At 39.8% G+C, this 21182-nt stretch overlaps 1 protein-coding gene across 2 annotated transcripts in view; it reads right to left on the bottom strand.

Moving 5' to 3' along the window:
- Positions 1-6138: 6138 nt before the first annotated feature.
- Positions 6139-21182, bottom strand: part of LOC122671373 (phospholipid-transporting ATPase 3-like) — a 91157-nt gene continuing 76113 nt past the window's right edge. For both annotated transcript variants that reach the window (XM_043868542.1, XM_043868543.1), the window contains exons 23-27: positions 8667-8888; positions 8410-8577; positions 7773-8135; positions 7581-7687; positions 6139-6446 (exon numbers count right to left, since the gene is read on the bottom strand). In XM_043868542.1, coding sequence (XP_043724477.1) covers positions 6140-6446; positions 7581-7687; positions 7773-8135; positions 8410-8577; positions 8667-8888 — 1167 coding nt within the window. In that variant the 3' untranslated portion in view covers position 6139. The remainder of the gene's footprint in view (positions 6447-7580; positions 7688-7772; positions 8136-8409; positions 8578-8666; positions 8889-21182) is intronic.

The raw sequence follows: 21182 nt of genomic DNA, 5'->3' as shown, positions 1-21182 counted from the left end.
ATTTTAGCAATAATACATAAAGTAGTGTAATGGGAGTCAAAATGGGTTTAAATTGGTTGGCTGTCTTGGGAGAAGATATATTTGGGGTAAAGGCAATGAAAGTGTGATTTATTTTATAGAATAGGTGTTTAGAGGTGAAAGACCTTGACTTCATTTGTGAGAGGATTTTTTTTTTGGTAAACCATTTGTGAGAGGATTGATTTGATGATATGGATATATTTGTAGAAGAAAAATGGGGGAAAAACATCATGTTTCCAAGAACTTTTAGACCTTGTATTATGTAAGCCTACTTAGATTATAGTGCGACATTTAACTAGTAGAAGTATATTTTCTTCCTCATTTATACAAAGGAATTTTTGCATGGCACCTTCTTTTAATTTTCTATTATTCAAAAGGTTTTCAAAACTAAGTTGAAAGTGACATATCATTATGTCATTGTTATACATATTTTTCATAACAAGACGCATTTGAAATGACACTATTACCCTCATTGTAAAAATTGTAATTCATACAAAGAGTAAGGTCGAGCTTATTTGACACCTTGAGGAATGTAAATAATAAAATCTCTTTACATTATATAAAATTTTAAATAAAATACGGGATGTTCTATGTTATGAACTAAAGACATCTTACTGATTAATCTTATCTTGCACTTGTGGCTACCCTAGCTAGCAGCATCAATTTTGGTGAAATAAGAGAGATGGCTATTATGAAAATAAAATGTACAAGTAAAATGTAATCATATTTTGGGTAGTTATCTTTAATTATTCCAAAATAATAAAGAAACTACTATTCCTTTAAGCTTGATTTTTGTGTTACCTATTGTAGGTTCTAATCATAGGTTGATAGTTTTAAATTCCAGCCTAACCACTTGAAACTAAGGTTTAAATTTCACTTGGATGAGGGGACTGGAATGTAAGCCAAAAAAATTAGAATATTTTTTTAAGTTAGAAATCCTTTACAAATTTTTTGACAAAATTTTCAAGAATTTTAAATTAATTTTTTACTTTCTTTTTCTTAGATTCATTAGAATTGGCATTTGAAATGAATATATGTTTGGATACTTTTGTATAGTCTCTCTCTAGTCTCAAATACACAATCTACCCCTTGAAAAGCAGTTTTATGATTTTTGTTTTGTATTATATGATGTACATAATACCAACAACAAACTCAACCTTATCCTAACTTAATGGGTTGGCTACGTGGGTCCAAAACAAAATAGAATAGGAAAAATATGAGAAATAATTAAAAAAGAAAAGAAAAAGATACATGAAAAAAAGAGAGAAAAGAGAGAAGAAAAAGAACAACAAAATGTGGAAAATAATTAAAAAGATGAAAGATAGTAAGAAGAAAGAGGTATAACCCAGTACATTAGGAGAATTTCAGATAAATGAGGTCTGTGACATGGATCCTTGCCCTCCAATAAGCTCTATCTGAGGTCACTATACCATTGTTCATTTTATTATTTATGCCTAATAGAATAACATCTTCTCATCATTATACCATCTATTTCTACTCAAGGAGTTTCTATTTTTCTATTAAGACCGCTAATAAATCAATATTAACCGAAGCCAAAATGCACCCAAAAAACAAAAGTTGAGAGAACTATTGTAGTTGACTAGGCAAAGACTGATTCCAATCATGACTCCATGGTGATTGCAACTAATAATCTCCAATCCTTAGACAATAACAATAGCTAATCCAACCAACAAACAAATCATTCACAAGAAATTCAACAAAAATGAATACGAACATACATACCTCAATCTTGATTGCTTTATTGCCTTTTGGATTTTCTTGTACTTTTTCAGCTTCATTATCTGATACCATAATTGCATGATTAGAAGATTGTGCATCCTTAAACCCACTATCAGTTTCCATGAGTTTGGCTCGAACAGATTTTACAGATTCACGAGCAATAGCCCTAATGACTTCTAGATCACCAGAATCTACTTGAATGATTGGAATTGAAATCCATTCAGGAGAAGAGGTGGAAAATGACTTAACATGTGTGACATCCACCACCATGGTATGTGAAAGAGAGAATTCTAGTTCCGATGAACATTGATCCATTGAGGAGGAGGTTATCGATGAGAATGTATTGTCTATCGAAATTGAGCATTCACTCGATGGCCAAACTTAAGGGATTGAACAAGAGAGAATAAAAATTCAATGGATGGAGCATTCCAACTGGCCATCATAATTGGTAATAAATTCATTTTCATACGTGACAGTGAATCAGTTGGATCATTATCCGTTGCTGTAATTGCAACGCGCGTTGCTGTACTCATCGTGCGATGCTACAGGTGCCATGTGTGTATAATGGGTTCCACATGGCACACATGGCACTTGCAGTGCCGCAGGATGAGCACAGCAGCGCTGCAGTTACAACAACGGATAAAAATCCGAATTAGTTACCTCTTTTGGTTTAATTTAAAATAGAATAAAAAAATTTCTACCATAAAAAAATTTCTCATGGTGTAATTACTAGAGGGTCAATTTGGAAGTCAAACTAAAAACCTAACCTTAATTGAATTTTTTATTTTTATGATTTTTTATTTTAAATTAAAAGTATTTAATATCAATCTGGTTTTGGTCTATCTTGATTAGACAGATTGAAATCAATCCAATGGATGAAACCGAAAAACCCGATAAAAATCAATAGTTTTTGTTATATATATATATAGATATATTTAATCATTAGTTTATAATTGATTACAATCATTAAAAATCAAATATATGACATACATAGACCTATAGAAACTCAATTTAAGGTGCTAATTGAAGTATATATTATTTGTTTTAATTTTTATATATTAATAAAGATCAGGGATTGATGAGAGATTGACTGATATGGGATTGAAAAGAGAATAAGAAAGGATTGAAACCAACGAGACCAATAGCTAAACGGTTTCGGTTTGGAATTTAAAGACTGATTAGCTGTTCGGATGGTTTTGGTCTGAACCAATATATGCTAAGGGGTTAAGTCAACCCGTCCAAACTGACGAATTGACACCTCTAATAGTTATTGTGAAACACATTTCCAAAGAGCATCCATTTCTCGATAATACATTTAGAAAAACAGATAATATTTGGTTTTCTTAACTCTTTATCTTTTTGTATAATGATAGCTGAAATCCATTTTAAATTCCTTTATTTACTTATCATTTTTCATAAACCAAAGAACTTGATAGGAAATAGGATTGAGCTCCTGTCCATGGAGCCCAGCACGCCCAGGGGCATCAAGTCGTTGGGATGTGCCGCACACATCCCTAGGCATTGCTTGGAGAGGAGCCGAATCTAAATAAGGAAATGATAGTGTATTTACTTTTTTTCCGCTACATGAACAAATGGTATGAGTATTCTAATAGTTGGATGGATAGAGAGATAGGTCACATTGCAAATTTTGGGATCTCTTGTGGGTTTTTTTTTTTTGGAATGGACAAGTGCTACTGTTCTCATAAGTCAGCAAAGACGTAAAGTCTTTATTTTTTTTAGGGTTTTCTTCAAATGCCCCCCCTCAAATTGCCCAAACGTACAAATGTCCTCCTGAACTTTCACTAATTCCAAATACACCCCTATTTTCTAAACTATGTAACACTCTAGTCCTCTCCATTAGTCTGGTCGTCATGTTCTAACATTTGACATTTTTTTAACATTGTTAGACTATTCTGTCCTGGGTAGGGTAAAATGATCAGAATGCCCTTAACTAAAAAAAAAAAAATAGAAGAAAAACCTGCAACTCTTCTTCCTCAAATCGTTTAGGATTTAAAAAAAATAAAAAAATTACAAGTTTTTTCGTGTGCTTCATTCTATTTGGGGTGAAGCATTACTGTTAATATCAACATAACTCGGTTATGAACCAAGAATCTTCACTACTGCAGTTTCACTTGTTTTCATGCTAGTGGATGCCTTAATAATTCTTTCATTGCTATCAGTATAGTAGGAAAAATTTCCCCGAGCCTGAAACAAAAAAATTTATGAAATACATTTTCATAATATAAAGAGGCAAAAGAAAATCTCTATAAAAATATTTATCAGTTTATGTTGATGTTAACAGTAATGTTTCACCCCAAATAGAATGAAGCACAGAAACAGTATCTCTCCATGAAAATGCATTTGAATGGTTCAATGTATGCCTTTCATCTGTCCGTTGGCCTTCTGAGCCACTCAGATGGGATCTTTTCAGGGAAAGTTCCAATAATGGAGTGCAACCGGATTTATCATTGAAACCATCTGAAAGGGTTTTCAAATGCTCCAATCAAGTCAATGGCTTCACTAGGAGATTGTACGAAGTTGCATGGCGTATCATCTCTCTCCTATCATTCACATTCGAAGGGATTTGTGTACGAGGTGGCAGCAGTAGTAGTTTTAAGGACTACATACGTGGCAGTTACAAAAGTTATGTACGCGGAGTAGTTATTAGTAGGGAAAAAGTTTTCTGTACGGGAGTGTGGCCTACGTTAGCACTCCCATGAGTCTATCTCTCTCCTCCCCATGTGAAAAGACACCTTTGCCCTCTTGTTTTAAGGAGAGGAGAGATAGACACATGGGAGTACTGGTGTAGGCCACACTCCCGTACAGAAAACTGCTTCCCTATAACAACTAGGAGTAGTGGCTTATGGGCTTATATTGGGATTCTCTCATCTAATGAGAGACGTGGATCCCTAGTGGAAGAATGAAAGGGATTTCCAAAAATAACTCTAAAGCGATGAAATAAGACTTCCTCACCCAAACCAGGACTCAAGAATTATCTCTAAAGCAAACCCCCTATTTTTTCTCCCATCTTTTATATCTATCCCTTTATTTTATCTTTCCCCTATCAGCTCTCCTCTCTCCTACTGTTTAATTTCTCCTATTTTCTTTCTACCCTGACCTGAGATGAATTGAACATTAAATAAATAGTTCTGTTCCATTATAAACTTAGGCCATAGAAGAAAGTACCTCAGAACGTCCCCTGCTAATTGCTTCAATCCCAACAGATCTTGTGCCTTAAAAGAAGCAGGACAACCACCGATGACCTAATCAAGAGAGAACAATCATTTACATAAACACTTAAAAAATAGTCAGTACTTTACATGAATATACATGAGAGATACTCAGTTGCTAGCACAAACTAGAATACATTATACAAATAAAGAACCATCCTCGTAAAATATAGAAAGCTGCACCTTTTACAACCACCATTGTGGGAGACACATCCATATCAAAATCATCAGTGGCTCTAATACCAAATTAGAGCCACAAACCCGACCCCATCAATGGTATAATATTGTCCCGTTTTGGCAGGTAGGCCTCACGGTTTTAAAACACATCTTGCTAAGTAAAAGAGGTTATATCATATATACGCATTCCATAACACATCCCTAGATAATGAGTGGTTTTCCGCGGTTTTAAGAGTGTATAGACTATTTACCCAAAAAAAAAAGTGTAAACTTTTGACTGGGGTGAAAACCCAAGTCTAACAAGTTGGGACCATTAAAATTGAGACAAGTGTTTAGGGGAAGTGATACCTGTGGAGGGGAAGGGGGGGGGGGGGGGGCGAGCGTAGCCCTGCCATGGGGTGGAGCGTAGTAGGTCCTGTTCAAATAATCAACTCCAAGCCATTGGTCATTTTAGCTGTTAATACAGAACCTTGATAGGCCACATGTCAAATCTAATAGCCTATCACAATTCACAATGGTTGATTGCCAATGTGTGCATGTAGGCTGTATGGGTATTTGTTTATGTGATGACTCGATGATTGCACTTAACTTGTGCTAAACTACATGAGAAAACAAGACACTGGTATTTCACAAAAAAAAGGGCATTGGTACTCAAGATTTCAAAGAACTGAGAATAAAGCCCACATAAGTAAAATTCCACATTAAAAGTTGTATTGATTGAAGATAATCAACTCTGGTAAATTCCACATTTAAAATTGTAATCCTGATGACCACTAAAATCTCTATATTCCTCATGAGTTATACACGTGAAGAATGAACAAAAATGAAGGGATTCAAAAAATGAAAAAGTGCAACCCCCCCCCCCCCCCCCACCCCCCTAACAGAAAAAAAAAAACTAAGATATGGCACAGCTATTTTTTTTTACAGATTTTGTAATTAAATGAAAGAAAAAAAGAAATTTACATTCTTCTAATTCAATTCTTTTTAGATGCCCTTGTTTGTTTTCGCATACTGGCTCTACGGGCCACGTCCCAGGCCTTCTGTGGGGCAGAAACACCAGCCTGTGAAGCGAAAAATGACTCATAGCCAGGTGAATCAAAAGCAAAGCCAGTGTGTTTAGACGTTTCTCTAGGGAGTAGAGCAATCGCGTAACTCCTCGCTTCATCCGGTGTTAAACGGCTCGGAATCGCCAGCAACTCTGCTCTGCTGCTGTCATCTGGGTCATCCCTGTGAATTTCTTGAACAATCTGATAGTCATAGGGAAAGAACCATCTCTGAATCCTGAAAATAGATGAAAATGTTTTAAACAGTAAATATCAATAACCGAAGCATCACAACAATGGAAAGTTTGAAAACATGAACATGGCTATGAATGCATTCAAGGGAATCTAGGAGCAATACCACTAGGTAATAAGGATTGAAGAAGATGACCAATTAACGTAGCAGTCAGGATGACATTGTGAAAATTAGATGTCAAGGGAAAAAAATTGGAAAGGTCATAGACAACCTGAGTGAAGTGGTCATAAATGCGTAAGTGTGTACTAGCAGCTATGACGTTGATTGGTTAAACAGGATTGTCTAGCAGAACCTGAGTGGTTGAGGCTTACTAAGTTGAGTCATTACTTTAGTCTACTCAAATATTGAATACAGTGTTGTGCATATTCAGAAATCAGGAGCTGGGATAGTGGATGGCGCATATACACTAACTAAAATTACTTAAAAATAAACAACTATCCAAACAATCTAATTTTTGAAAAGTTCCATTTCCAACCAAAAACAATATTGGAAAGTAGGGTTAACATGAACCTGACACATTTCAGGACACTTGATTTCAAGAGTCAACACAGGGTAAAATTATCCAATTCTTCTTCACCTCAACAGACAGATGTCAGGCACTGTATTCAAGAGTCCAACACATACAACTCAGGAGTATGGCTTCCTCGGGATAACACTGAATGAAAATATGGAGGCAGGTTTCTGTCACTGCCAGTGAAGGAATGGTTCCTGTCTTCGGTGCCTACATGACTACATCTACTACATGACACTTTGGTTCACTCTCAAACATTGTGGACACATTGTCCACATCATCCCTCTAATTATGTGTCAAGTAGGAGACTCTCCAAAATAATGGTCTGAAAAATTGTTGAAAGGTAAAATTTTTCTGGGAGTCACTGCTGAAGATATGAGGAAAAAAATCCAATACATGATAGGACCTATGATTGAGATGTGCTGCTAAGTTTAGCCAACCCAGAGGATATCCTATCTACCCAATGGACATATATGACTAGATCAGCATTTCAACCTAAAGAAATATCAGCCTGAAAAGAAAAACGTTTCACCATCGGTGGAGGAAACCCCTCTCTAAATATTATTATATGCATGTGTGCAGGAAAAAGGACATTTTCTGAATCTCACCCTTGGTAAACAAAGTCACCGAGAAGTGCAACGATGGGAACAAGAAGAAGTGTGAAATAGAAATAGAATGTACTCATCAAGACATAAATGACGAAATATACATTCTCCTGCAAGAAAAACAGAGAACATAGTGAATTATAACATACTGTTACATAGAAAAGCACTTAATGAAACATGTCAAAGATGACTTACCTGTCTATCATGTGGCGTCATAATTGCAGAATAGATAAAGATAAACACAAACCAAGCTAAAATGCTTCCTCCAATGCTAATATAGTGCCATCTGGTGATAGAATTACAGGCCATAAGAAGACGCACATTGACAGTTACTACAACGCAAGTGAAAGCCATGGTGCTGACATCCCATAAACCAAAAATCCTGCCTGACCAATTGTGACCATTACGACTGGAAGCAGTCACAAAATAATAGAAGATCAGCGACTGGTAGACAGAAAAGAAAGCCCACACCCCGACAACTCTCCATTTGAAGAAGGCATTTCTTATTCCCTCCTTGTACAACTCGGGATATTTCTTGGAAAGAGATGCACTGACATCCTGGCAAGAGAAAGGATAAATCAATCACTAATTACTTTTTATTCAAATATTTAGTGAACAAAGGTTGTCTACTTAGCAAAATTAATATTACAACAATATTGATACTCCAGTTGCAATATGTACTATTTCATGAATTATAGAAATAAAAAATTCCTCCATGAACAGTTGCAAATAATTAGGATCATACCATCAATCCAAACTAAATGGAAGTAGCTTCAAGTTTAATGACATATACTCAAAGATTAAGTGCACATTTAGAAAATGACTGCTATACCTTGTCAAACAGTCCAAGAATGATCACAGGTAAAGCTGTAAAAATAACATTGAACAAAGATTGGAACCAATCATCATAGAATCTTTGACCAGAAAATCCAGCTTGGAAGGTGAACCAAAATTGAGTCAAAGTAAAAGTAAGATTCTTGTAGAAGAAGTATGTCACCACCTGCAAGTAATAAGAACAGAAAGTATGTGACTACTTAAACAGCTTTCAACAGGACTTTTGTAGTTTGGAATAACATAGGGAAATCAAACCTTGCATATTCTGAGATATGACCATCGACCATGCACGAGAAGTAAATCTGTAAGGTAGCTAAACTGTGCGATTGCAAAATCACTAGCCATTACTGCTTGCATTCCTTCCAACCCACTTATTCCAACACCAACATGAGCAGCTTGAATCATGCTCACATCATTAGCACCATCTCCTATGCTAAGGGTTATCTTCTTTGCACCTTTCTTGACCAGGCTAGTAACCTGCAAAGCATCCAGACTTTCTAGCTCAGAATCACTTAGAAAAATATATAACACTGTTCATATTTGAAGACATTCTCCAATCCAACATATTTAAGGCTGATTTGCAATTGAAAAACATTGGTATAGTCACCCAGGTGACCCAAACCAACACCCCCCCCCCCCCCAAAAAAAAAAAAAAAAAAAAGAAGAAAGCTGTGGGGGTAAGTAATGAAAGAAATATGTAAGTGAAGAAGGACATGGTTTAAGTGACTTGAGAACTATTCTGAAACATCTTTGATTTTTCCCGGAGATGAGAACCCGTACGTAAGAAAGATAAACCCCAAGTTTGACAGGGAATAAAAAAATTCCACCCAGTTTACTAATCTTGCTTGGTACACACCTCCAGAGTCCAATTTGCATATTCTTTGTTCCATTCTATAATGATTGATTGCTACTATTCCTGGATTATCTTGGTCCACATTAACGGATACAGTGGCAGACAGGTTGGAACAGAGCAATTTTTCATATGATGGTAAGTAGGACAAATGCACGGAGGGGTGTGATCGAAAGTGGAAAGACAGGGTAAATCAAAGCCTAAGGAGAACCATTATTGCAGCTAAATATGTACGGGAAAATAGGTGGAAGATCCACCGATCAACATTAGCCAATTTTTTTTTTTGGGGTGCCCCTCCGCCATGTTTGACCTCCCTCCCCCCACTCCCCCACCCCTCCAACTCTCCCCCCTCCCTCCCTGACTCCAATGTGAAAACCTGGAACTCTCTTTTCACGCCTGCCCTTTCCTCTGCTAGGGAGGTTTACCCTCTCCACTTTGTCCCATCTACCATTATTGGTAACAAATTTGTTGGCCTCCGCCCGTCTGGGCTTCTAGATTCTGAAATCACTAAATGGATGCACTGCTTGGTAGGACACTTCCTTGGGAGCAGACTGTTAAGAATAGTGAATAGTTGTATCAGGGGTATATATGTACATAACCCCTCTGTTGTGTATTCTTTTTGTCATTTGTATGAGGCCAACGGCCTATGTGTAATTACTTATTCATTTCAATATAAACATGTTAGTCTCTTGTTTTGAGACATAACACACCAAACCAAAACCGTGGAGCACTCTCTATCTCTTTCTTCTCTTCTCCTTCTTCCACCTAAAGCTAACATGGTATCTGTTTGAAGGAAGACTGGAGTGAAGAAGGTCCAAGTTGCTGCTGCTTTCCAAGGTCAGGTTAGGTTATCTTCTCCAAGCTGTTTCTCTTTGGTTTGGAATCCGAATGGAGTGCTTCTTAGTGCTCTAGTTTCGTTTGGGAGTCCTCTTTGATTCCCTTTACTTCTATTAAGCTGTTTGCAAGCTTCCATTCAATCCACAAAGATTTCGTGGTTGCTGTTCTGCCCTGAATTTCTGCCAGCTAGAGTCTGGTTTGGCTCTGTGGTCTTCAATAGGTCTTTGTTTGACCATTGTTTATGGTCTATTTGCATCGTTTTTTGGTAAGGAACAATACTCATCTTTACTCCGCTGCTGTTTGAACAATTTCTGAAGATTTATAAGTGTTTTAAGCTGTTTTTGGCCATATTTCTGCCCTGTTTGTGCCTACTGTTTTGCGCAATTTCTGTTTGCTTGAAGTACTGCTGTTACCCTAGCCTAAGTGATTGATTTCAGCTTCACTATGGGTGAGAAAAATGTTGAAACATCCTTACCCCTTGTGGAAACAGCTCCACCTCACTCCTCTTCCTTCGAGAGCCCCAATATCCAACTTCCTATTGCCAAACTTGAGAGCCAAAACTATTTGGATTGGTCCCGCTCCATGAAATTGATTCTTCAGTGTAGGGGGAAGATAGGCTACATCAATGGTAGCATCAAGGCCCCCCTCCCTACCGAGCAAGGGTACTCCAAATGGGACACTGAGAACTCTCTTGTGATGGCCTGGCTTCTTTTCTCCATGAAGCCTGAGATTGGAAGAAAATTTATGGGCAAGGAAACTGCCAAGGACATTTGGGACAGTGTGGCTCGTATTTTTGATCGAGTTGGGGACTCTACAAAGGTGTACCAACTTCTCCAACAGATTGTTAGCCTGCGCCAGGGGGATAAAAGCATCTCTGAGTACTACAGTCTTGTTGTGGGTCTGTGGGAGGAGTATGATCACTATAGAGACCTTCAGTTATGCCCTGATGATGAGGTCAAAGTGCACCGGTTGTTTGAGAAAGAGATGGTCATATTTCTTCTTGGAGGCCTTAATTCTAACTTTGAGCCTCTTAGGGTGCAAATCCTTGGCCGCCCAAGTCTTCCCTCACTGGAGGAGGTGTGTGGATATCTACAGAGTGAGGAGACCCGTAGGGGTGCCATGGGGACTGCTCCCACTGTTGTTGAGCACTCTACTCTTGTTTCTTCCACCCCTCAGGACTCCACTAAGGGAGCTGATAAGGGGGTTGTGAAGGGCCGATTCTTATGTGACCATTGTGGCAAGACTGGGCATACAAAGGACTTTTGCTGGAATCTCCATGGGAAGCCCCCTGCTGGTTCATCTGGAGGACCGAGAGGGCAGCGGAAGAAGGGGCCTAAGGCTCATGTTGGAGTTGTTGAATCTGATGAATCCTCTCTTTCCAAAGAAGACATTGCTGCATTTCGCCGGATTGTGGCTCATCTGGATGGTTCCTCCGCTACTCCTCCTTCCACTGTACTGCAGGCCTCCTCCTCCGGTACCACACCTTGGGTCATTGACTCAGGTGCCACGGATCATATGACTGGTAGGTCTCCGCTGTATAATTCCTATTCTGTTTGTTTTAGAAAAGATAAGGTAAAAATTGCTGATGGTTCCTTCTCTTCTATTTCTGGTAAGGGAGATATCCAGGTCGCCCCACTTTTACCTTTGAAGTCTATTTTTCATATTCCCAACTTTGCCACTAACCTTATTTCAATTAGCCAATTGACTAAATCTTTGAATTGCTTTGTCACCTTCTTTCCTACCCATTGTCTGTTTCAGGATTTGGTGACGAGGAGGGTGATTGGCAGTGGTCGTGAAGCTAATGGCATGTATGTTTTGGAGACTGGTGCTTCCCCTGTTGTGCAAGCTTAGTCTTATGTTTGTGGGCAAGAAGGTGGACGTACTCAGGAGGATATTTTGCTCTGGCATCGTCGTTTGGGGCACCCTTCCTTTTCTGTTATGAGGAAACTGTTGCCATATTTATTTACTTCTTTTCCTGTCACTCATGTTTTTCATTGTGAACCTTGTCTATTTGCCAAAAGTTGTAAAACAGTTTATGCATCTAATGGTAATAGATCTACTTCACCTTTTCATCTTATCCATACTGATGTTTGGGGGCCTTCCCCTGTTACTTCTTTGCGTGGCTTCCGCTACTTTGTTTCTTTCATTGATGATATTTCTAAGGTTACTTGGGTTTACCTTTTGAAACATAAGAGTGATGTCTATGTTGCATTTAAACAGTTTTATGAGTTAGTGTCTACCCAATTTCACACTCGGATCCAAATTGTCCGCTCTGACAAAGGTGGGGAGTATGTGTATAGTGGTTTGGAAACCTTTTTTTCTGACCATGGCATTATTCATCAGGTGGCCTGTGTTGATACCCCCCAACAAAATGGGGTGGCTGAAAGGAAAAATCGCCATCTCCTTGAAGTGGCTAGATCCCTTTGGTTTATCATGTATGTTCCAAAAACTTTTTGGTCTGATGCCCTACTCACTGCTGTCTTTCTTATTAATCACATGCCCTCTAGTGTCTTGAACTTCAGGGTTCCTCTTGATGTCCTCCCCTCAAGGTCTTCTTCTTTTTCTCTCCCTCCAAGGGTGTTTGGGTGTATTTGCTATGTACATATTAGCAAATCTGCCCGCACTAAATTGGATCCTAAGGCTCTCAAGTGCATCTTTCTTGGGTATTCCCCCACCTCTAAGGGGTATAAATGCTATTATCCTCCTACTTGTCGGTGGCTTCTCTCCAAAGATGTTCATTTCATTGAAACCATTCCGTATTTTCGATCACCTCTTCAGGGGGAGTGTTCCTCTCTTGGTGGTGGTGTTGAGGGTGAAGAGGTTCCCGAGTTTGTGTCATTTCCTTTCTCCTCTCTTGTCCCTATTTCCCCTTTTCAGATTGACAAGGGAAAGAAAAATTATTTGGATACTATTGTTGTTGATGAGGAACCTTCTGTGGATACTGTTGTTGAGGGGGAGCTTCCTAGTGCACAGGAGAACAGAGAACAGGGGGAGCTACTGGTGTATACGAAGGATAGGAGAAATCCTTCTTCATGGCTTCCTATAAAGAAGACCTGCCAAAATCCTTCTTCGTCTCCTCATCCTGAGCCTCCATCCATCGAGACAGGTATACCTTCCTCTACATTCTCAGACTTAGATCTTCCTATTGCCCACCGCAAGGGAACTCGGGCATGCACTAATCCCATTGCCAAGTTTGTTTCCTATGATTTTATCTCCCTTACAGGTATAGCCTTCACTGTGGCTATCTCATCCATCTTTATTCCCAAGAATGTAGCAGAGGCTATGGCAGATCCCAAATGGAGAGAAGCAATGAACAGAGAAATGTTGGCACTTGAGAAGAATCACACTTGGGATCTGGTTGAACTCCCTAAAGGGAGAATCCCTGTTGGATGCAGATGGGTATTTACAGTCAAGTTCAAGTCTGATGGTACTGTGGAGAGGTATAAGGCAAGACTTGTCGCCAAGGGTTATACACAAGTGTATGGTATTGACTATCAGGAAACCTTTGCTCCGGTGGCCAAGCATAACTCCATTCGTGTACTTTTCTCAATGGCTGCAAATCTTGATTGGCCATTGTACCAACTTGATGTGAAGAATGCATTCTTACATGGTGACCTAGAAGAAGAAGTATATATGCACTCTCCTCCTGGGTTCAAGCATCCTAGTGATAATGGGAAAGTGTATCGACTTAGGAAGGCTCTCTATGGACTCAAACAGTCTCCTAAGGCTTAGTTTGAGAGGTTCAGACAAGCTATCCTGCAAAATGGATATACTCAAAGTCAAGCTGATCACACATTGTTTATACAAAGGAAGGACAGCACCAGTACGGCTCTCATTGTTTATGTTGATGACATTGTGGTCACAGGAAACAGTGAAGCTGAGATCTCAAAGCTTAAGCTTTATTTGGCTCGGTAGTTTGAGATCAAAGATCTCGGTCTATTGAAGTATTTTCTGGGGATTGAGGTTTCACGATCCAAGTAAGGGATCAATGTTTGCCAAAAGAAGTTTGTTCTTGATCTACTTACAGAAACAGGCTACTTAGGATGCAAACCAATCTCCTCCCCTATTGAGCAGAACCACAAACCAGGGGAAGATTGTGGTGAACCTCTTGTGGATGCTGAAAAGTATCAGAGGTTAGTAGGTAAGCTAATCTACCTCTCACTCACCCGGCCTGACATCACCTCTGCTGTTGGAGTGGTGAATCAGTTTATGCATGCACCCAAGATGGGACATCTTGATGCAGTTTACATGATCCTCAGGTATTTGAAGTCATACCCGAAAAGGTCTTCTCTTCTCTAGGAATGGTCACTGAGAATTGAAGTATATACTGATGCTTGATTGGGCGGGTCTATTTCGATAGAAGATCCACCTCTGGATCTTGTACCTTTGTCGGGAAATTTAGTCACCTGGAGAAGTAAGAAGCAACCTGTGGTAGCTAGGTCAAGTGCTGAAGCAGAGTTTAGAGCCATAGCTCATGGTGTGTGTGAAATCTTGTGGTTGAAGAAACTTGTCCAAGAATTAGGATTTGAGACGACTGACCTATGAGTCTACATTGCGATAACAAGGCAACCATTAGTATTGCTCACAACCCAGTTCAACATGACAGGACAAAGCATGTTGAGGTTGACAGACACTTTATCAAGGAGAAGATAGACTCTAAGGCTATTTGTACTCCTTTTGTGAAGACAAATGAACAAGTGGCAGATATCTTCACCAAAGGACTTGGCTCTAATTACTTTAGTTTTATGTTAGACAAGCTGGGTATGTATGACATATACCACCTAGCTTGAGGGGGAGTGTTAAGAATAGTGAATAGTTGTATCAGGGGTATATATGTACATAACCCCTCTGTTGTGTATTCTTTTTGTCATTTGTATGAGGCCAAGGGCCTATGTGTAATTACTTATTCTTTTCAATATAAACATGTTAGTCTCTTGTTTTGAGACATAACACACCAAACCAAAACCGTGGAGCACTCTCTATCTCTTTCTTCTCTTCTCCTTCTTCCACCCTAAAAGCTAACATAGACCTCCCATCAATATTGTGAAGTCGTCTCTTACAAAGCAATGGTTATCCAAAGGGACCATGGATACTTACCTTCTAGAAAATGGAGTTTTCGTTTTCAAATTCTCTGAAGAAGATGATAAACTGAAAGCCCTTGAGGGTGGCCCTTAGCATGTGGGGAAAAATCCTATCTTCCTATGACAATGGGATCACCATCTGCAACTCAACAAGGTCGATTTCCATTCCATTCCTCTGTGGATCACGCTACCAGGTCTTCCTCTCCATTTCTGGTGTGAAAAGGACCTTAGCATCATTGGCTCAATCGTCGGCAAAGCCCTTTACTCTGATAAGAGAACCAAAAAGATAGATAGGTTGTCGTTTGCTCGGATCTGCGTTGAGGTCTTTGTCGATGCTCTTCCTCCATCTTCAGTCACTGTCGTGGATGAGGAAGGTTTCTTTTTCCATCAGAAGATACACTACAAAAGGCTTCCAGCCCAGTGTTTTGTTTGCAAAGCGTTTGGACATCCTACCCAAGCGTGTACTCCTAAGGCCCTTGCTTGTACTGCTGTGTGCGAAGTCGATCCTTTATCGCTTATGTCGATGGCCCTTGCGGCAAAAGGCTCTGGCCACTCTATTTATCCCTTACTTTCGATCACTCCGGCAGACCCTACTTCCCGTGGTACTAGCCGTGGCCGGAGAAGAAGCAGATGCCGCCGATCCAATCGCAAAGATCTCTCGGCTTCAGGCTCTCCCCGAGGTCCTCCTCCCTCTAGTCCGTCGGTCCCTTTATCAGCTACCGCTGGTCCAAACCGATTCGCCATTCTCTTGTCCTCTAGTCTCGGCGATGATTCTGCTATCCCATCTCCCGATGATTTGATCTTTGTTCCTCATGTCCCCTCCCAATTGACCCGTCGCCATCCTCTGCCAGTCTCCTCTGTTCCTCTTCAGACTGTTCAAGCCCCCTCCCCTTCCCCTTCCTCAGTGCCTGTAGTTTCTCCTTTGACTTCTCCCAGGCTAGCCCCATCGAACCTGGGGATTACCCACTTTCTCAAAGGTCTTTCTAAGTCGTTTTTGCGCCATTGATCCTCTTTCTCCCCATCCTCTCCTCTCCTACCGTAACCCCTTTGGTAAATCCCTCTAATGCAATCCCTGTGGTTCCTACTCCCCCTCTAGCCCGGCCCACCTCCCAATCCTCTTTCATTAACTCCTCTAACGATATCCCTGTGAGTGTCCCTGATGGGCCTCATGGGCCAGATCCTCTTTGCCTACAGCCCGCTCTAACCCATCCCTCCCAGCCCACCCTTGTTTGGGCCTAAACTCCAAAATCAAGTTAACCCCCTCTTTGACCCAGTCGTATGCCCGCCCGGCCCTTAGAGTCTTTCGTCGTCGTAACCCCAACTCCCCTCCTTTCCCAAAAACCCGTCCCTACATCGCCTACGCCTTGTCTTGTCTGGATAAGATTTTGCCTCTGAGCTCGGACATTAGAGACCACGCCCTATGCCATGAGCCTTTGGATTTAGGATAGAATGTCTCCGTTGAGGTTGGATTTGGTTGTCTCCTGAAGTCCTTGAATTTTCTTTTTCTTTAGTTCGCTGATTTTGTTGGGGTTCATCCCCTTTTTTGCTTGTCTTGGCCTTTTGGTAGGACTTTGTGCTCCCTCCCCCTCCTTTTCTGTCCTTTGGTAATGAAATTCTTATTCATCCAAAAAAAAAAAAAATTCATTAACAAAGAAAGAAGAAACCATTCCCCCCCCCCCGGGAACCAAAAACCAAAACAACGTCACACCCACATTAAAAAGAGTGGGGGAGATTCCAAGAGGCTACAACTAACGTATTTCTTGGGGAGTCTACACATCTAAAAGGGACCATAGACAATTTGTTTCTGATGTCAAAGGAGATGGAGTCCCAAATTTGCTGGAATGATCTGGAATTGGGAGTCCATCTTCTGACGTTATGCTCCAACCAAATATGATAAATTGTAGCACCAAAAGCAAGCTTGCCCACAAGGTCACAAACTGAGGATCCTCCAAATGTCATATCCACCCAAATCCACTCATGCTGAAAAGGCAAGATTTATTTGTTTTTGGGCCAACAACGAGCAAGGAGCCAAGCCAAAATCCTAGAAGAGAAATGATGTAGATTTATCACCAACTGGACTTCTTTGCTTAGGAATAAGTCTAGGGTTGGTTGTATACATGATGGGCCTTTGATCCCATGGGTTTTCAATGTAATAGACCACTTTTATGGGCCTAAAGTATGGTTAATAAGGTTGCATACGGGATTAGTTAGTTTATTTCTTTACTTAGTTATTTTTAAGTTGTTTTGGGTTAGTTCAATTGAATTGGTTCTATGTGGTTCAATTTAAGTTGCTAGTAAGTGTTTTAGTGGAACTGGATTAGTATTCTATAAGTCCAGTCCTGTTTTGAATCTGTTTCCTTTGTTATTTCACTTTCCTAGTCAGTTTAGGCTATCTAATAGGTTAAGGATTGGGTTAGGCCTTTCCTTTTTAGTGTAAGAGTTTATTTTTGAGTCTTTTATATATGGTTATAAGGGGGGCAAGTATTGAACACGAATTCTGATATTAATGAAAAGTTTTTGCTGCCCTTCTTCTCCATTGAAGATCTTTGTCTTGTGTATCAAGATTGGTGGGATCAGTGTTTGATCCGATTGACACCTTGTGGTGGGAAGCCCGGGTGGTTCATTTTGGTTACTTTGTTTTCTCCGTTACTGTTCTACAGTCAAGCAATCTGATCTCAAGGTTCTCTTCATCAACTATCGGAACACATTTCAAAGGTTTTGTTTGTGACATTGGATGAGTGGACTGATGATGAAATTGACTCTATGGTTGAGGTTGGTGGTAATTCTTCTGGTAACAAAATCTATGATTTATTACTCCCAGACCTAATCTAATATATTTGGGTTCCCATTATTTTCTTGGTTTCCTCATATGATTTAGTTCCCATTGTTCTCTTGGTTCCCTCGTATGATTTCTTGTTTATTGGGGGTGTTTTTCTATTTGATCCTACCTGGGATTAGACCTATCACGGTTCTAATCTTACATTAATTGGTATCAGAGCTATGGCAAAGAAAAGTTCAAGAACTCCATACCCACATGATCCTATGACTAGGGTATTGGAGATGTTCCAACAATTGCTTGATTAGATGAAAACAAAGGAGAACCGGATTGCTACCCCTACACAAGGTAGTTATGCACCTCTGAAAGGTGAGGCAAAACATCTGACACAGTCTACAACAGGCAACCGTACTCAGAGATTCATGGATAGAGGTCCACAGAGAAGGATTGGTATTACCACAAAGAAGGTGAAGCCCAAAGTTCTGTACTTTGATGGACAGATAGACCAATACCTATTCCTTGATTGGTTAGATTCTTTAGATGAATATTTTGACTGGTATGGAACGACTTGAGGCAAGGAAGCTTCACTTTGTTTGCTTACGATTGACTAGTCGTGCTGAAGAATGGTAGACATTCCATAAAGAGAGGCTTAAAGGTAGAAGGTGTGAACCTAGGACTTTGGAAGAGATGAAGCACGAGTTGAAGAACAAGTACCTACCAAAGAATATCCCAAGGAAACTTGCCCTTCGACTAGGTTACTACCAAAAGACTTTCAGAAGTGAAAACAACTTGAAGCAACCATCAATGGAATTAAGTTCACAAAATGAGGATTATTGGAAGTCAAGCACCACTAATGTTAGAACACGGACTCAACTCAACTTTGCACCATTAAAGGCAGAAACGAAGGAAGCATTTAAGGAAAAGGAGCTTGAAGTTGAAGATACAGCTGAAGCTATCACAATGAACTGTGATAATAAAGAAGAGGCAGTGCTTGAAACTTCAAAGATGGAAGGTCAACTGGTAGAAGACATTGCTAAAGAGATCAAAGTAGATAGAGCTGAAACAGTGGAAGATGAGGTAGTGGTCGAGAGGACTCTACAAGAAGTCATTGACATTCATAATGTTGTTCTTAAAGATGTAGAGCTTGTGCCTCAAGTCTTTGATGAAAAGGTTATCAAAGCTGAGGACTGCATCACAGAGGTTCATGAAGACACAATTAAAGCTGTAGTACCAGCTGAGGTTGTGATTAAGGAAGACTTTGCGTACACTCCATATAAAGCTGTCAGCACCCCTGATACTATTCCTACCATTGGAGAATTTATTGAGTTTGTGATTGCACCTCACTACTTTGAAGAGAAAACTCACAGGTTGAAGACTTTATTTTTAATGTCCCTGCATCACCAGAGTTTCGTTTGGGAATGGTTGAAGCTGCTAGTCACATGTTGTTTCCCCCTCATCACTACAACATTCGAGGACGAATTTTTTCAAGTTGGGGGGAGTTGATGCAGATTTATCACCAAAATAGGTTTCTTTGCTTAGGAATAAGTCTAGAATTGGGTTGTATACATGTTGGGCCTTTGATCCCATGGGTTTTCAATGTCATAGGCCACTTTTATGGGCCTAAAGTATGGGTAATAAGGTTGCATACGGGATTAGTTAGTTTATTTCTTTACTTAGTTATTTTTAAGTTGTTTTGGGTCAGTTCAATTGAACTGGTTCTATGTGATTCAATTTAAGTTGCCAGTAAGTGTTTTAATGGAGCCATAGTTCAAAACTCGTCTCGACTCGGCGAGATCTTGGCGAGTTTCGCGGTTTTCTGAGAAACCGAGTTGAGATGGCATACGGTACATAAAAGTGCAATATCTCGCCAAGATCTCGGATCTCGGGTTGACCCATGGAAATGACCCTTCTACTATGTATTTACTTACCTAACTCGACAGAACTCGACATATCTCGGCGAGATCTTGGGTTGACCCATGGAAATGACCCATCTACTATGTATTTACTTACCTAACTCGACAGAACTCTTATATGCTTATTGTGGAGCACTATATGCAACATTACAGCAACACTATGTCATGGGAAGACTATGTGACACTAGCGGGGACTGAATACTTGATTCAAAGTCATTTTAGGTGATGATAGTTGTAACACTGTTAAACAGTTTGATGTATCACTTTAACATTTCTAATTCTTATTTAAGTTGTTTAGCTATTAATTGAATGTTTTGCTTGCTTTCTATTACTAAATTATGTGTAGAGTAGGGTATTTTAGTACATCATCGTCTACCAACCTATGGTCCGAATTGAAACTCATATTTGGACTTTGTTTTTGCAAAATCTGATAGTGTCATTGTGTTTAAATGGCCTAAAATAGGCTGAATACCAAGCTTCAGACCCAAACTAGGTCTAAAACCCACCAAGTTGAGGCTTCAAGTCAGAAAAAAAAAAAAAATGCACCAACTCGGTGAGATCTCGACTCGACTCGGTTTTTCCAAGGGCCGAGTTGGTATCGAGACCTGAGTTTTAGTACCTTGAGTGGAGCTGGATTAGTATTCTATAAGTCCAGTCCTGTTTTGAGTCTATTTCCTTTGTTATTTCACTTTCCTAGTCAGTTTAGCTTACCTAATAGGTTGAGGATTGGGTTAGGCCTTTCCATTTTAGTGTAGGAGCCTATTTTTGAGTCTTTTATATAAGGTTGTAAGGGGGGCAAGTATTGAACACGAATTTTGATATCAATGAAAAGCTTTTGCTGCCCTTCTTCTACATTGAAGATTTTTGGCTTGTGCTTGCTGGTGGGATCGGTGTTTGATCCGATTGACACCTTGCGGTAGGAAGCCTGGGTGGTTCGTTGGTGAGATTGGTGTTTCATCCAATCGATACCTTGCAGTGTGAAGCTCAGGTGGTTCCTTTGAAGATTTTCTTTCAAGTTCTGATTTTTATTCAAGTTTTTACAATCACTCAAGCTGCTGCCAAGGAAACTCTGCAACAACAGTGAGTTTAGGTCTTGGATTTAACCTTCAGCCAAATCTTAATGACCTGGAAGTTCAAAAAAAAACTGTTCAGCGTCTAGTGAGAAGCTAGGTGTATGGATGACGTATCATGGAGGTATTTGGGTTCTTTTCCACATTGCATCCAGTAAGAGGCAAAAGTGGCAGGTTGCTTGGAGCTCCACAGCACATTTAGGCCTTGGATTCAATCTCAGCCACATCTAAATGACCTGGAAAT

Source organism: Telopea speciosissima, chromosome 8, assembly GCF_018873765.1.
Source record: "Telopea speciosissima isolate NSW1024214 ecotype Mountain lineage chromosome 8, Tspe_v1, whole genome shotgun sequence".
In the NCBI taxonomy this organism is placed as follows: domain Eukaryota; kingdom Viridiplantae; phylum Streptophyta; class Magnoliopsida; order Proteales; family Proteaceae; genus Telopea; species Telopea speciosissima.
Note: the sequence above shows the minus strand (reverse complement) of the source record. Positions and strands in the feature narration are given on the sequence as shown.